Genomic DNA, 15,000 nt, shown 5'->3' on the forward strand with positions numbered 1-15,000 from the left:
CTAAAAGATTGATCTATTTTACAATACTATGCCTTTTTCAAAAGGACGAGCTACTGTGAGGCAAGATGATACAGTACGTAAGTAGGACCCGTAACACAAATACTCTACTAAAGCGCCTCATCAGTCAGTGGGGGGGGTTCAAGTGTGATTTACAACTTCAGCTTCTTTTTACGACCGCGGCCGTCTGGGGTCCCGTCCTGCTTACGTTTCTGTGCCTGAAACATCAACACACACATCGGTAGAGTTTTAGTGCCCTATATAAAAGCTATACACACTAAAGTACAAGCTTCTAGAAGTGCGTAACAACAACAAAAAAATGTAAATAAATAAATAAATAAATAAAAAAGAAACTCACTGAAGAATTGCGAGGTCCTCGTTTCTTCTTCTCCGCCTTCTCTCGTTCTTCCAGCTCCATGTTCTCGCGCTCGATCAGAGTGATCAGTGTGTTACATCTCCTCTGTAGCTCCTGGAAACACACACACCCCAACGGCTCGATTTTAAACACGCGACGTGACGATTTTAAATACGGCGTTACTGTTCGGTTTGAACGTGGTGATCATCGTTGTCACTCACCATAGCCGTGCGAGACTTCAGGAACCAGTCGAAGCGGAACTGAGGCGAGTTGCGAATACACTGGCGCAGCTCGTCGTAAACGCTCTCCTTGTCGAAACCCAGCTTGTGCAGCATGCAGATGAGGAATCGGTCTTCCTCCTCGGTGTAGTTCTTCCCCTTGTTGGTCCCGTAAGAAATCCTCAGCTGGTGGAACGGTGCCTTGTAACGTCCGATCTGGCCACAAAAATACACAAAATATAAAAATTGGCTCTTTAAATGCATGACATTTACAATGAAGGTGTTCTGTATAGAACAAGGTATTCATGGAAATCACGTTGTTCATATTCGGGCGTAAATGCAGAATCACGATATGGGAACCGTGCTGGCTTGGTGATTAATTTCTAAGCAGCTTTGCTTGATCAAATAAGACAACTCTATCAACTGCTATTACGACATGACTTGAGCGTTTTGTTCATGATAAAATATCTCATTATTAAAATGTGAACGTTACGGTTTAGCCCAAATAGAAACAATGCACATGGTCACAGAGTGCATATGTATAAGCATCAATTTTAATCTCGATTCTTGGTCAATGGAGATCATAATGTTTTGATTATATATCCAGGGTCTCGGAAGCCAATGAGAGTAAAACTACATCCAACAATCAGCCATAACATTAAAACCACCTGGCTAATATCGTGTAAGATCGCCTTGTGACGCCAAAACAACTCTGATCCATCGAGGCGAGGACTCCACGAGACCTCTGAAGGTGTGCTGTGGTTTCTCGCACCAAAACGTTAGCAGCAGATCCATTAAGTCCTGTAAGTTGCGAGGTGGAGCCTCCGTGGATCGGATCGTTTGGACAACACATCCCACAGACGCTTGCCCATTTTTCCTGCTTCCAACATGTCAACTTCGAGAACTGACTGTTCACTTGCTGCCTAATAAGTATATCCCACCCCTTTACAGCTGCCATTGTAACGGGATCATCAAATGTTATTCACGTCATTTGTGTGTGGTTTTAATGTTATGGACGGTCAGCGTGTTCTACATAGTCCCCCTAACGCTCTACGCATTTTCTCCACCGCTGCGTCATGTTTTTGCAGATTTTTCTCAACATTTTCAGATCGACGTACACTACCGCTCAAAAGTTTAGACATACACATTCTTTATCCCCCCCCCCATTTCAGAATAATAATAAAGTCATCAAAACATCTGGAATAACACAAATGGAACTATGGGAATTATGCTGTGATAAAAAAAATCTTAATATAAATCAAAGTAATTTAATAATTTAGCATCTTCAAAGTCGACGGCCTTTTTCTCTAGAATTTCCAGAAATGTATTCTCGGCGTTTTCTCGACGGATTTCTTGAGGAATTTCCCGAGATGCTTTTTAAACAGCATTAAAGGAGTTCCCACCGACGCTGGACTCTTATCGGCTGCTTTTCGGAAATATTTCGCTCCGAGTCGTCCGTTTAAAAATATATTCATTTGTAAATAAAATGTTAGTTTTCTAATGAAAGAAATGAATACGTCGACACGATTATATTTTTGTCTACGACACCGATTTCACACGTTTAATCACGCACCTTCAGATCAAAAGCTTTTTATTAGGACCATGAGAAACATTTCAGTTGAGTGTCCACAAACTTTTGACTGGTGGTGTATTTAGCTCAACATATTCCCATCGGATCCTGACTTTTCAGACGCCCGGTAGAATTACACCGTAAATGTGTGTTGTGTTTAGTATTGTGCAATTTCCAACATAGCCATGAACACTGTGGATTCAATTTAATCAGAATATCAGTTCTTTTACATCAGTGTTACAGAATATTTGAGGGGAACAAAAAAAAGCGAGAATCCTTGAACCAAAAGCTAAAAAACGAAGACTAAAATGTAGTAAAAGTAAAGCATGTAAGCTCAGACCCTTACCTTTGAGTCCAGTGCTTTCTTGATGCTGATCCTCCTCTGAATCCTGGCTTCACCTCTCTCAATCTGAGCCATGATCTTCTCAATATCCTGCAGCTCATTACAGCGCTCCCAAAACACAGCTACACACACACACACATTTCAATTGATCTCAACTAAGCAACACCGTAAATAAAGGGGTACTGTTTAAAATGTGCAAGACGAGCATTACTCTACCAGAATATTCCATGACTTCTTCAGGTGTTTTGCCTTCCACTTCACGGGCGATGTTCTCAATATCGTCTCTTCCCCATTTCTCATTAGCCTTTATGAACTGATTGAAATCTCGCTTGTTCCAAATGGTGAAGCCCTATGGATAGATGAAAAGTATTACAACTTTATAAAGGAAATCTCCAGCGCGGAAGCCTTGTGTCCTACAGCACTCCTGAGAAAAATAGTGTACTCTCTAAGGCAAAAACCTACAAACTTTGACCGTATCTGGGCTCCTTTTCTTAATACCTTACCACTGTTAGGACCCTAATGGCTGACCATTCAAATCCGTATTTATCTATTACTTCTAGACTACAATATCCGCATTTACTTTCTATAACTTATTGTCGTTTTTCTACCTTTAGTATTATCACACGATTCTGAACGATGTAACAGATGGACCGTGTGTAGTTCGGGTGGGGCTGGGTCGTGTTATTTTGATAGGCTGTGTTTATTAATTTGTGCGGGGGTTTATTTATTTATTTTTGTTGTTGTTGATCGTTAAGATAGAAAAAAGCGAATGTGGTGATATTTCTATAGTGCACTTGTATGTCTATTCCCAATAAATATCTCTATACAAATAAGAAGTAGAACCAAGATGCGCAGAAATTCTTTACAGCAAGTAGCAAATGTCTATACCAACTACTGAGACTTTTTTCAGTTAGTTATTTATTTATTTTTATATACACACGTACTGCTTCTTATATACGGTCACAGGAAAAAGAAAGTACACCTTCCTTCAATTCTATTCCTTCAGTTTTTCATTTAACACAATTGAACTGTGCAGTCCTCACCAACTTCTATAAACAAATAACGTCAGTTGATCAGAAATAAAAACCTAAAGATTTTAACGTATGCTTGTAGTCATTTCCCCGCAAAAAAGCAGCCCAACATTCAAAAACTAAGCAGGGAAGAAAAAAATTAAAAAGTACTCGCTATAATTCAGTAACATAGTAGAACCACTTTTAGCGACAATAGCGAAGTAAACGCTTTTCCGTAGGTGTTTATCAGTCTCACTTCGTTATGGAGAAATTCTGGCCCGCTCTTCTTTACAACATTGCTTCAGTGTTATTGCAGTTTCAAGGCGTTCGTTTACGATCCTGCCACGGCAGAACTGAACTTACTTTCTTTCTTTTCCCCATGATTGTAGTTATGTAAATATTGTTTGTAACCAGATTGCCATTATAAGTCTCACAGACAATATTTCTAATTGTTAATTAATATGTTGGCACGATTATATTTTTGTCTACAACACATGAGAAACATTTCAGTCGAGCGTCTACAAACTTTTCTCCATTAGTGTGTGTTTTATCGCATAAGTTTCATATCTGACTGTCTGCGCCTGTCTAAATGAGCAAAACAAAGTAAACCGTCATAGTCCTTATCACCGAAAAAAGTTTATTTTTTCTTACTGACCTCATATGGACACAGAGTATCCCGAATAGTACATTCTGTATACAAATACCGGTGCCTGATAAATGTGAAGTTTTCCAGAAGGAAAATGTTGGTTCATCATATGTTCTGAAAAAAATATTAAACTGGTCTGATAACACTAAGCAGGTGCAGGAGGTTACCTGCGACAGGAGGTTCTCCTTCTCCTCCAGCTCTTCTTCATTCAGAGGTTCTGCTTCATCGATCTTTGCCTGCTCCTCCTTCTGCACCTGAGCAGCATTGGGCAGCTCAGGATTCCTCGGCACCTGGTAGCGAGAGATAAAGTTTCCAACCTTGCTAATACGGCAATTCTGAGGATCGCTGCCAAAAAAAAAAAAGAGTAAACACACGTACCTTGTAGCCAATAGTTTTCCTGTAGTACAAGATCTCTTTCTCGAGCAGCTCGAAAAGCCGAGGAGGGAAGAACTGGAAGTCTTGAACGTTGGGCTGTTTGGGAGGCCGAGGAGCCTGAAAGAGAAAAGAGAAAGCAGGAATATTTTAGACTTGTTCCCTAGGCACAGACTATTAAAAGTGTTTTTGTGCTCATTTTTTTTTATGCTTCATCGTGGTTAATTGAGCAAAGCTGGGACAGAAATACCTTTGGCGCTTTAGGCTCACTAACACGCAGGGCCTCTCTGAAGTAAGCATCGACAGCGTAGTTGGCTTTACGCTCTCTTTTTGGTGGTTCGATCCAGTTGGTGATGACCTGAGAAACAAACAAAAAACAATAAATCTTATTTATACTAAAAGTTTAGACACACTCATTCTTTATTTTAATTTTCCCACGTTTTATAATAATAATAATAATAATAATAATAATAATAATAATAATAATAATAAAGTCATCAAAACTCTGGAGTAACACAAATGGAACTGTGGGAATTATGTTGTGATAATAAATCCGAAATAAATCAAAATAATTTAGTATTTTAGGATCTTCAAAGTAGATGCCATTTTTGTCTAGAATTTCCAGAAATGTATTCTTGGCGTTTTCTCACCCGATTTCTTGAGGAATTTCCCCCCCGAGATGCTTTTTAAACAGTATTAAAGGAGTTCCCACCTACGCTGGACTCGTATCGGCTGCTTTTCGGAAATATTTCGCTCCGAGTCGTTCGTTTAAAAAAAGATTTTTATGTAAATAAAACGTTCGTTTTCTAATGAAAGAAATGAATACGTCGGCACGATTATATTTTTGTCTTCACACATTTAAATCACACACACCTTCAGATCAAAAGGTTATTAAGATCATGAGAAACGTTTCAGTCGAGCGTCCACAAACTTTTGACCAGTGATGTATAAGAAAGCTAAAAAATTAAATACTTGTAAAATATATTAGGTTTCAAATAAGATTTCTACTTTGTTAAAACTAAGAAATGTTGTTCTTTAGCTCTAGTTATTTAGTCTGATGATGTTGCGGAAGGAAATAAAGCCTCGCTATCAGCAATACTTCATATTGCAGTTCATAGCACTTTTACATCATATTCATAGATCATCTGAGGAGGTCAATTCAGTCTACGCTTACCTTTTTCTTCTCTCGGTAATCCTCGCCTTCGAAGTTGTACACGCTGTTTTCAGTGTCCATGGTGAAATTCCGCAGAGAGCCTTCACCAAGCGTGGACATCTTCTCCTTCATCTCCATGGTCTGAAAGTTTAAGGAACACAATTTCAATTAAAAGGCAGGAAACCCCCATATCTTAACCATTTTTTGTTATTTTACGCACTCCAACCAAAATGTCAGGTGCAGTAGATTCTGTCGTGCGTGTGCATTCGTTCTGTACCTTCTTTTCGCCTCTCTCCAGGATGACATCGATGTCTTCGTCTGTAATTTCGCTCTCCTTGGAAGCGAAGACGTGAGTGGCGCCGTGCCGAATGATAGACAGCATCTCATCTTTGCCCAGCTTGTTCATGTTAGGATCGACCAATCTACCTGAAAGTCGCAGCAGAACAGCGTTTAAAGAAAGAAAGTGCTCTGGTTTTTGATTTTTGATGCGCTCGTCCTCTCCGGTCCTCACCTTGCTGGATGACGATGGAGTCCAGACGTAGTTTCATTTCGGCACGTTCCACGATCCTCTCCTCGACGGTGTTCTCTGTAATGAAACGGAACACGCGTACTTGCTTCTTCTGTCCGATTCTGTGAGCGCGGTCCTGTATGACGGAGAAAAATAAATAGTTACACAATTTTGCTCCATTTAAATAAACTCGAAGTTGCTCCAAAAAGTCCTGCGTTAACCTGAAAGCTGGTAAGGAACCGTTTTTAATGATACACTGACCATGGCCTGCAGGTCCACTTGAGGATTCCAGTCAGAGTCATAAATAATGACCACGTCCGCTGTAGCCAGGTTAATCCCCAGCCCACCGGCCCTAGTGCTCAGCATAAAGAGAAACTTGGGACTGTTGGGCTCGTTAAAGACATTGATGGAGATCTGAGGAGATTAAGGGAAAACAAGAGTACACAAAATCCTTCGTTAGAGTGCTAACACGGCATCTTTACCTCGGGTAAGCTCGTTTCCGAAAGCCAGACTTAAACGTTTAAGCAGCCGGGTGTTCGTTGAAATGAACCACTTTGATTTCCTGCAGCGACGGTAAGATTTCCGGCATACCTAGAGGCGAGTGAAATAACGGTGGGTGTACCTGTCTCTCCTCGTGAGGCGTTTGTCCGTCCAGGCGGCAGTAACCGTAGTTACGCCACATACAGTAGTCTTCCAGAATGTCCAGCATCCTGGTCATCTGGCTGAAGATCAACACACGAGAACCTTTAAATCAGAAAGAGAGATTAGATTAGATTAGATTAGACCGAGGGCATCAGACTCATAGTTTTGTTAACTATGAGTCTTTATGCACATGTACCAGCTCACCTTGTTCCTTCAGCTTGGGCAGCAGCTTATCGAGTACGGCCATCTTGCCGCTGTTGACGACAAGATGGAGGTCAGTGGTGTAAGGTGGGCCAGGCTCCGCGCCATCAAACAGGTACGGGTGATTGCAGCACTTCCTGAGCTGCATCAACACATTCAGCAGACGCATCTTATCCATCTTCCCTGCCGAGTTCAGGATATCGATGTCCTTCATCAGGATTTTAGTATACCTGTCAGGAAAGATGAAGGATCGATTCAGAGTAAAACAATGTTGGCTTCCGGATGTCTGGATGTTTATTTGCCGTTTTTTTTTCCCTGAAATGATGCCAGCATACCATTCTCTCTGCATCTTGCTGAGCCCGACATACATCTTGACTTCTTTCTTAGGAAGCAGAGATTTCTCCACGTCAGCTTTGATACGCCTCAGTAGAAAAGGACGTAATACCTACACGGTTAAAAGATTTTTAAGTTAGAAAAATCAGGTTTAGTGGCGTTTCCATTAAAATACACCCTTGTGCATGCTTCATCACAAATTCTGGAGAAAAAAAAAAATTAAGATATACTCACAGTGTGTAAACGCTCAACCAGTTTCTGGTCTCCAAGACAGTTATTCGTGTCAAACCAGGAATCAAAGTCCTGCAGGGGTATAAACAGGAAACAAAACTTAAATAGAAATCTCAAAATAGAATTCGCAACCATTTAAACTAGCTGAGCTTCTGTCCAAAAGTGCAGATGCCTTCAAATAATAATAATAATAATAATAATAATAATAAGGCTGCAATAAGTGCGCTTACATACACACGTGAGAGCGAGTCACTCTTGAACCCGACCTTATGTTCAGCTTCGAGCACTGTTAACTACATTAATATGTACTTGTGGAAGGAGTCTCCAGTCACAGCACTCTAATGTTCAATAAGTCTTTAGGACTGGGTAATTTTGCAAGTTCTGGTTTAATGGTAATATGAAAGCGGTATTTTTTTCTAGTCTTTTGGCTGCGTTACCTTCAGCGGAGAGAAAAAAACAGGGAGGCCGGTAAGGGAAAAAGACACGAATTGACTTAGGACATGTCTATGATTCAGAAATTACAAACTGTAATATTTGGTAAACTGCTGTGGTATAAAAGGAATGAAAACCACTTATTGTATCGCGACGATAAAATGGTCAGCTTCAGCGTTGTGAACATGATGCCGCTTTGAGTCGGGCCACATTACACCAACCTGTCGTTGATTATTTTCCTACATCAACATCACAACTCTTAAAACGTGCTGTATGTGTGACCACATGAGCATTGCAGCAAAAGAGAGAGAGAGTTTGGTCAGTAGTGGCTCAACGATTAAAGGCTCTGGGTTACTGATGAGAAGGTCAGGGGTTCAAGCCCCAGCACCTCCAAGCTGTCACCGTTGGGCCCTTGAGCAAGGCCCTTATCCCTCTTTGCTCCAGCGTCGCGGTATCATGGTGGACCCAGCGCTCTGATATGGAAATTAAAGAATTTCACTGTACTCTAATACTGTATATGTGTAATACTAATAAAGTCTGCTTCTTCTACGAGTTTGAGTGTGTATACTTTGGTTTCACACTGAAACGTCTGAAACAGTGACGGTCCGATCAGGATTTTTGCAGCCGATACCGATCCCGATCATTCAAGCTTTATATTAGTGATATGTAAGCTTTCTGTTGGCCGTCAGTAATACCAGAGACATTGCCTTGGTTATATTATTTACAGCAATGTTATAGATTGTGGTTTTAATTGAGAATCAAATAAATAAGCTCAACAAATATATACACGTTTTACAATGAACATCTGAATACGCCTTAATAAAAATACACGGCAAGCGGCGAATTTTTCACTGTTTCACGAAACCTCGAGAGAATTCCACACTGGTGATGACATGTCTGCAGCGCTAAAGTTTAACGTCGTCACGTGTTTTAGAGACTACCGATCGAATCGTAGGACGCGATGACCGGCCGATACATCGGAGCGTGACTAGTCTGGAAATATGGATGCGTTCTAGTCGCTTTAGTGGGGGAACAGTATTTTGCTGAGTAACTTTCTCATTCTGCGAAAGTTGGTGAGGAGGGCTACCTCGGACGAGTTGAAGACATCAGGCAGGAGGAAGTTGAGCAGAGCCCACAGCTCGTGCAGGTTGTTCTGAAGCGGGGTCCCTGTGAGCAGCAACCGGTTGGTGGTCTTGAACTCTCGCACAATTTCTGACAGCTGATAGACCGACAGATAATTTAGAATAAAATTCACAATAGAAAGTAACACGCTTTGTACGCTATAAATGATAAATAGTTGACACGGACCTTCGATTTCTCGTTCTTGATACGATGGGCCTCGTCGATCACCAGGTATCTCCAGTTAAACTTCTTAAACACAGCCCTTTCGATGATGAGCATTTCATAGGAAGTGACACACACGTCCCACTCTCCCGGCAACAGAGTGTCACGGATGAACGCGGTCTGCGAGCAGAAAGGCGTGATTAGGACAAGCACAACAAACATACAGCAGTCAGTGTTGTGTGTAAACACATATCCATGGAGTCAGATTCCTGCCACGTGACTCTGTCCGCTCACCCTCTCTTCCCGGTCTCCTATGAGGCAGACAGCTCGGAGCGAGGGGACCCAGCGATTAAACTCGTTCATCCAGTTATACAGCGTGGACTTGGGAACCAGAACCATGTGAGGCCCGGGGATGTTCCTGTAGTGTTTCATGTAGCCGAGGAGAGAAATGGTCTGCAGAGTCTTTCCGAGACCCTGAGGAGAAAACAGGAGAGAAGAGAGAGGTTTTTGTGCTCGTTTACAGAACCTAGAAATGTTTTACGTTCAATGGAAAGACAAGAGTGCGCAGGGGGTTTTAAAGCGAGGTGGGTCCGAGGTCTTACCATCTCGTCAGCCAGGATGCCGTTGATTCCATTCTCGTACAGTGAGATCAGCCAGTTCAGTCCACGGACCTGATAATCTCGGAGTTTGCCCGTTTTCACATCTGTACGAAAACCAGTCATGTTAGAGATCAGAAAGTTCTCGACTCACCACAAAGGAACTTAAGAATCTTACGCTACGTTCACGTTTATTAGAATAATAATAAAGTCATCAAAACTCTGGAGTAACACAAAAGGAACTATGGGAATTATTTTGTGATAAAAAACCCGAAATAAACCAAAATAATTTAATATTTTAGCATCTTCAAAGTAGACACGCTTTTTGTCTAGAATTTCCAGAAATGTATTCTTGGCATTTTCTCACCGGATTTCTTGAGGAATTTCCCTGAGATGCTTTTTAAACAGTATTAAAGGAGTTCACACCGACACCGGACTCTTATCGGCTGCTTTTCGGAAATATATCGCCCCGAGTCGTCCGTTTAAAAATATATTTTTTTGTAAATAAAATGTTCGTTTTCTAATGAAAGAAATGAATACGTCGGCACGATTATATTTTTGTCTCCGACACCGATTTCACACGTTCAATCACACACCTTCAGATCAAAAGCTTTTTAACATCATGAGAAACATTTCAGTCGCGTGTCCACAAACTTTTGACCGGTAGCGTAGATCACGTTAAGTTAACTTAGAAAGTACGGGACATCACCTCACCTCCTAAAACGTTTTATTCCTCTTATAGTAAACTGATTACATTTTTAAACACTCATCCATTAAGGACATGTCGTACTATCCATTTATAGTTACATATAACGTTGTGAAAGTTCTCCGAAACAAGTTAGGTCCTGTGACCATTAACTTACAGGATGGAGACTCGTCAAAGCGCGTGCACACGTTGGCGGCCTTACTGCTCTCACTGAGCAGCTCCTCGTCCTCCTCCTGCTCGGTACGGCGGTGACGGTTACTGTGAAAATTCAAAGTGGCGGTCGGTGTGAGTAAACCAAGATGAAAAGCATTAAGGTCTACACCTGATCAATCAAAAAGACTGAAGCAGGACCATCTGCACCTGCCCTGCTTCAATACGTCAGAGGTTTAAAGCAGCAAACCAGAGGATGATGATCAAAAGAGAAAGATACAAATCCCTCCCAAAGACATCTTTCGGTTTGATTTAATCTGGACAGGATACAAGCGTACGGCCTAAATGTACTGATCTAAAGGTGTCGGTTTAATGACGCTTATTTTTTTAATGATTTAAAAGTTATACCGATAACTAAAAAATAAACAAAATAATTTAATTTAAATAATTGTGGTTGTTCAAAATAACCACACGTTCACGATTGTGCATTTAACGAGCCTTTATTGGTTGATTAGACTGCGATTGTACGTCATAAACATTCGCATTGCGCACACACACACACACGTCTGTACATTTTGGAGTCAGTTCGGTTTTGTCGTTGTTCCTTCAGAATCACACACGAAGCCATGACCCGCTTGTTCATTTAATACATTATTTGTTATTTCTGCTTTCACGAAATAATACGCTGGCTTTCTGCCAACTTTCTTAACCTTAATGACAGGAAGACTCATGTACTCTTTATAGGTCTTTCTACGTCCTGCAGTTTCTCATTATCCATTGACGGTTCCTCCATTTTCCTTCCTGTCAGCTTAGGAATTTGGGGGTCATTTTCGACAGCACTCTTTCATTTGAAGCACACATCAACAGCATAACCAGGTCTTGCTATTTTCATCTTCCTAATTATTGCTCGCATGCGTCCTTTTCCCACCCCGCGTAGCACTGCTATGCTTGTTCCTCTCGCGTTGACTAGTGTAATTCTCTTTTATCTGGTTTAATACACAAGCTCCTTTAGAAACGCCAGAGGATTCAGAATTCTGCTTGAGTATGGGATGTGAAGTAAATACGTATTAATTGAGGATGTAATAAACGGTCAGTCTAATTGCTTTAACCAACTAACGTATCCCTGCTGATTGATAGAAAGCGACTAAAAACCTTTTAAACAGAAGAGAGGGTGTATTTATTGTAGATACCGTCGAGAAGATTGAGAATTTCAAGTTGAGAGGGTGTTTATGGTTCGTCATAGTTGGAAATTCTGAGTTTCAGTCGAATGCAGAATTGAATTGAAGACTTTACCTCAGACGTCTGTGCTCACGTGACACTTTTTCCTCAGAGGACATTCTGCTGCTCGTATCGTAACTCGGATTCCATCTATACAACATATTACCCCCATAACTTCAACAGCTTCATTGGCTCCCTATCAAATTCTGAAATTTATTGACATTGTTATTTACTACTTTGCCATTGTCGCTATTGCTACTTCCTGTTCTTGATGCATGGTGACCTTGAGTGATTTGGAAGGCACTTTAAATAAATAAAATTCATTATTATTATCCGTTTTAGTAATGGGAAACGTAATATTACTTCCGGCAACAATCCGTGCTAAACTTCACACACGTTTCTCTTCTGAAGACTCGCCGAGTCGTCACGCTTCGGGTCATGCGGTACAACCTCTACGCTCATCGGTCACGGTGAAAATGAGAGAATAGCGAAACAACACGTCACGATAGTGAATGCTACCCAATCGACACTGTCCTCGCACACTAAGAACAGAAAAAAAGTATTGAGACGGTGATATTCATGTAGTCCGACACATAAGGGGAAATGAACACTTTTGAGCAAAATGTCTTCCGAAATTTTTCATAAGTGGTTTCTATATATTTTTTTTTTTCTTCAGATGGCTTATAAGATTGTCTTCTAAAGTAACTTGTGTTACAGAATAATAATCATGAGAAACCACAGAGAGAAGCAGGAGAAGCACTTACTCCCCAGCAGACAGGAGGTTCTGTTTCTCGTCCTTTTTAATCCGAGGGCGGCCGGGCTTCATCTTCAGCGGAGACGTAGGGGTCTTCTGCGCAGCAGGCTGAATAAAGTGAGCAAACACCTCCGTCTGCTTCAGCAGGTACTCGAATCTGTTGGTCCGGTCTGTTTTCTAATGAATTTAGAGCACAGAGTTTTGTTTTTTTCCCCCCTTCCATCTGAATTCCCAGTTAATAACGTAAACCCAAAGCAAACCAATTAATTACCACTTTCTCTTCATAACACGCCACCGGCTCCGCCTTCGCCTTTTCAGCCGGAGGAGAGGACGACGGCTCGCCTCCATCCTGCCCCGCTTCTTCAGCACCTAAAGCCGCATCCTTAAAGATAGATTTGGAGAGGTTACTCAAAATGTACTATAGAAAGAAGAGCCTCCGAATAATTGGGTCTGTACTGGTAATTTGTTGCTTTCTGTTGGTGGCACGTTATGTCTAGTGGATTCCATCAAACACCTCCGTCTTGAATACATCCTACTATGTAATGGAAACCATTTGGTAACGGTTTTAATGGTTAACAGCTGATGGTTTGATAATGATAATGAGTCTTTATTGATCACATATACATATGTACAGTGAAATTCTTTTCTTCGCATATCCCAGCATGTCAGGTATCTGTAGTGGAATTAGAATTAGAATTTCTGTGATTGTTTCTAATGGGGACTCTTTCAGCAGTGGTGATATTTTTCAGATAAATATCGCGATATGACCGGTATAAATATGTCCCTCAGTCAGTGGTGTGTGTGTGTGTGTGTTCTGTCAGGATGATAATCTGAACACAAACTTGGAGCTCCATTGATTCTGCTTTGCTAGCTTGCTAGCATTAGCATTAACATCAGTGCTCATATCAACAGATGTTCATCAGGGTTTGTTCATTTCTCCTCCGAGATAGGGGTCATGATAAAATAATAATAATAATAATAATAATTAAATAATTAATAAAGCTGTTACTACGGAGGAAAATAATTTGACGAATTGACGTGACTACATGTACCGGAAGTAGTATTATTTATTTCCTGTTGGGTTTTTTTTCCTCTTCCTTTTTTTTTTTTATAACACACTAGAACCAAAAATGTTAAGCTAGAAAATAAGTTACACTGTCGACATATAATCCGAGGAATAAATGAAATAAACACTGCGAAGAGTGTGTCATTAGCTAAACTCATCACAAAGCTAAGCTAAGCTAAGCTAAGGAACAATACACGGCAGATGTAGAGCGCTAACATGCTAAGCCGCTAGCTGATTCATTTCGCCAAAAGTTAGTACACACGGTTAGGTTCACAGAAGTCTACAGCTGTGTTACACAGAGTTATTTCTCAGTTAGAGGTAAATAAGTGTGTAACAAAACCCCAGTTTATCGCCATGTTTGTTTGAGGTCTTGTTTATTTCACCTGTGTTGTCGCGGGTTGCTCAACTTCAGCCTCTTCCCGCTGTTTGTCCACGCTTCCCTCCGTCTCAGACATTCTCTATTGTTTATTTATTTTTTATTTTTTCTTTAAACACAAAACAAATTAAATCACAAGTTTATACTCCCGAAAGAGCCGATTCGGTTATTTCACTCAACCCGGATTTATTATAATAGACAACGATGAGAACAACAAAGCCACGCGCTTCGTTAATGACTTCCCACCGGCTTTTTCTTTCGTTCTTTTTTTTGCCTCCGTTTCCCGCAAAAGTGAGGCCCGTTACAAATATCGCGAGACTTCTTATCCTAAACTATACAACCACCTTGCAAATATCGCGAGATGTCTTTTTGATTCATTCAGTGAGTCGAATCAGTCGGATCATTCTTTAAGAGTCGACTCTTTCGGATCACAAATGGATCTTTGTTGGTTTTTTTCGCCCTCGATGTTGTCACACAATACACGAGCTTTACTTGATTTCCTTCCTTCTTTCATGATGTTTGCGCGTTCTCATAGATGCAGGATGAATAATAACACATAAATAAAAACTATGTTTTAGTAGAGGTTGCTTATACACTCTAAAAAAATGTTGGGGGTTTTTTTCTACCATATTTGAGCTTTTTGGGTCATTTAATTGGGTTATTTTCTCAGTCTCTAGCCAGTTTAGAGGTAGTTTTTGTGTGACCCAACCGTTGGCTTATTAGCTGGGTCATTTTCACAGACAAGTGAATCGGTGCACCCCTTCCTCACCCCTCCACCCTGCCCAGCTCCCTGGGTCTGTTTGAATTCACATGGAGGTAGAGGGTTTTGAGGCGAGGAA

General features: G+C 40.9%; 1 protein-coding gene across 1 annotated transcript in view; it reads right to left on the bottom strand.

The window, feature by feature from the left end:
- Positions 1-14,445, bottom strand: part of smarca5 (SWI/SNF related, matrix associated, actin dependent regulator of chromatin, subfamily a, member 5) — a 14,765-nt gene extending 320 nt beyond the window's left edge. The window contains exons 1-24 of the mRNA XM_017464729.3: positions 14,169-14,445; positions 12,991-13,101; positions 12,730-12,896; positions 10,755-10,855; positions 9,898-9,998; positions 9,590-9,769; positions 9,320-9,475; positions 9,099-9,230; positions 7,583-7,651; positions 7,351-7,460; positions 7,019-7,245; positions 6,795-6,916; positions 6,434-6,586; positions 6,176-6,308; positions 5,942-6,090; positions 5,686-5,805; positions 4,762-4,869; positions 4,518-4,631; positions 4,307-4,429; positions 2,700-2,832; positions 2,487-2,605; positions 574-786; positions 356-466; positions 1-215 (exon numbers count right to left, since the gene is read on the bottom strand). The exon at positions 1-215 is cut by the window's left edge and continues 320 nt beyond it. Coding sequence (XP_017320218.1) covers positions 150-215; positions 356-466; positions 574-786; positions 2,487-2,605; positions 2,700-2,832; positions 4,307-4,429; positions 4,518-4,631; positions 4,762-4,869; positions 5,686-5,805; positions 5,942-6,090; positions 6,176-6,308; positions 6,434-6,586; positions 6,795-6,916; positions 7,019-7,245; positions 7,351-7,460; positions 7,583-7,651; positions 9,099-9,230; positions 9,320-9,475; positions 9,590-9,769; positions 9,898-9,998; positions 10,755-10,855; positions 12,730-12,896; positions 12,991-13,101; positions 14,169-14,240 — 3,090 coding nt within the window. The 5' untranslated portion in view covers positions 14,241-14,445 and the 3' untranslated portion in view covers positions 1-149. The remainder of the gene's footprint in view (positions 216-355; positions 467-573; positions 787-2,486; positions 2,606-2,699; positions 2,833-4,306; positions 4,430-4,517; positions 4,632-4,761; positions 4,870-5,685; positions 5,806-5,941; positions 6,091-6,175; positions 6,309-6,433; positions 6,587-6,794; positions 6,917-7,018; positions 7,246-7,350; positions 7,461-7,582; positions 7,652-9,098; positions 9,231-9,319; positions 9,476-9,589; positions 9,770-9,897; positions 9,999-10,754; positions 10,856-12,729; positions 12,897-12,990; positions 13,102-14,168) is intronic.
- Between the last annotated feature and the right edge of the window lie 555 nt (positions 14,446-15,000).

The sequence above is a fragment of the Ictalurus punctatus genome, chromosome 3, assembly GCF_001660625.3.
Source record: "Ictalurus punctatus breed USDA103 chromosome 3, Coco_2.0, whole genome shotgun sequence".
Taxonomy (NCBI): Eukaryota; Metazoa; Chordata; class Actinopteri; order Siluriformes; family Ictaluridae; genus Ictalurus; species Ictalurus punctatus.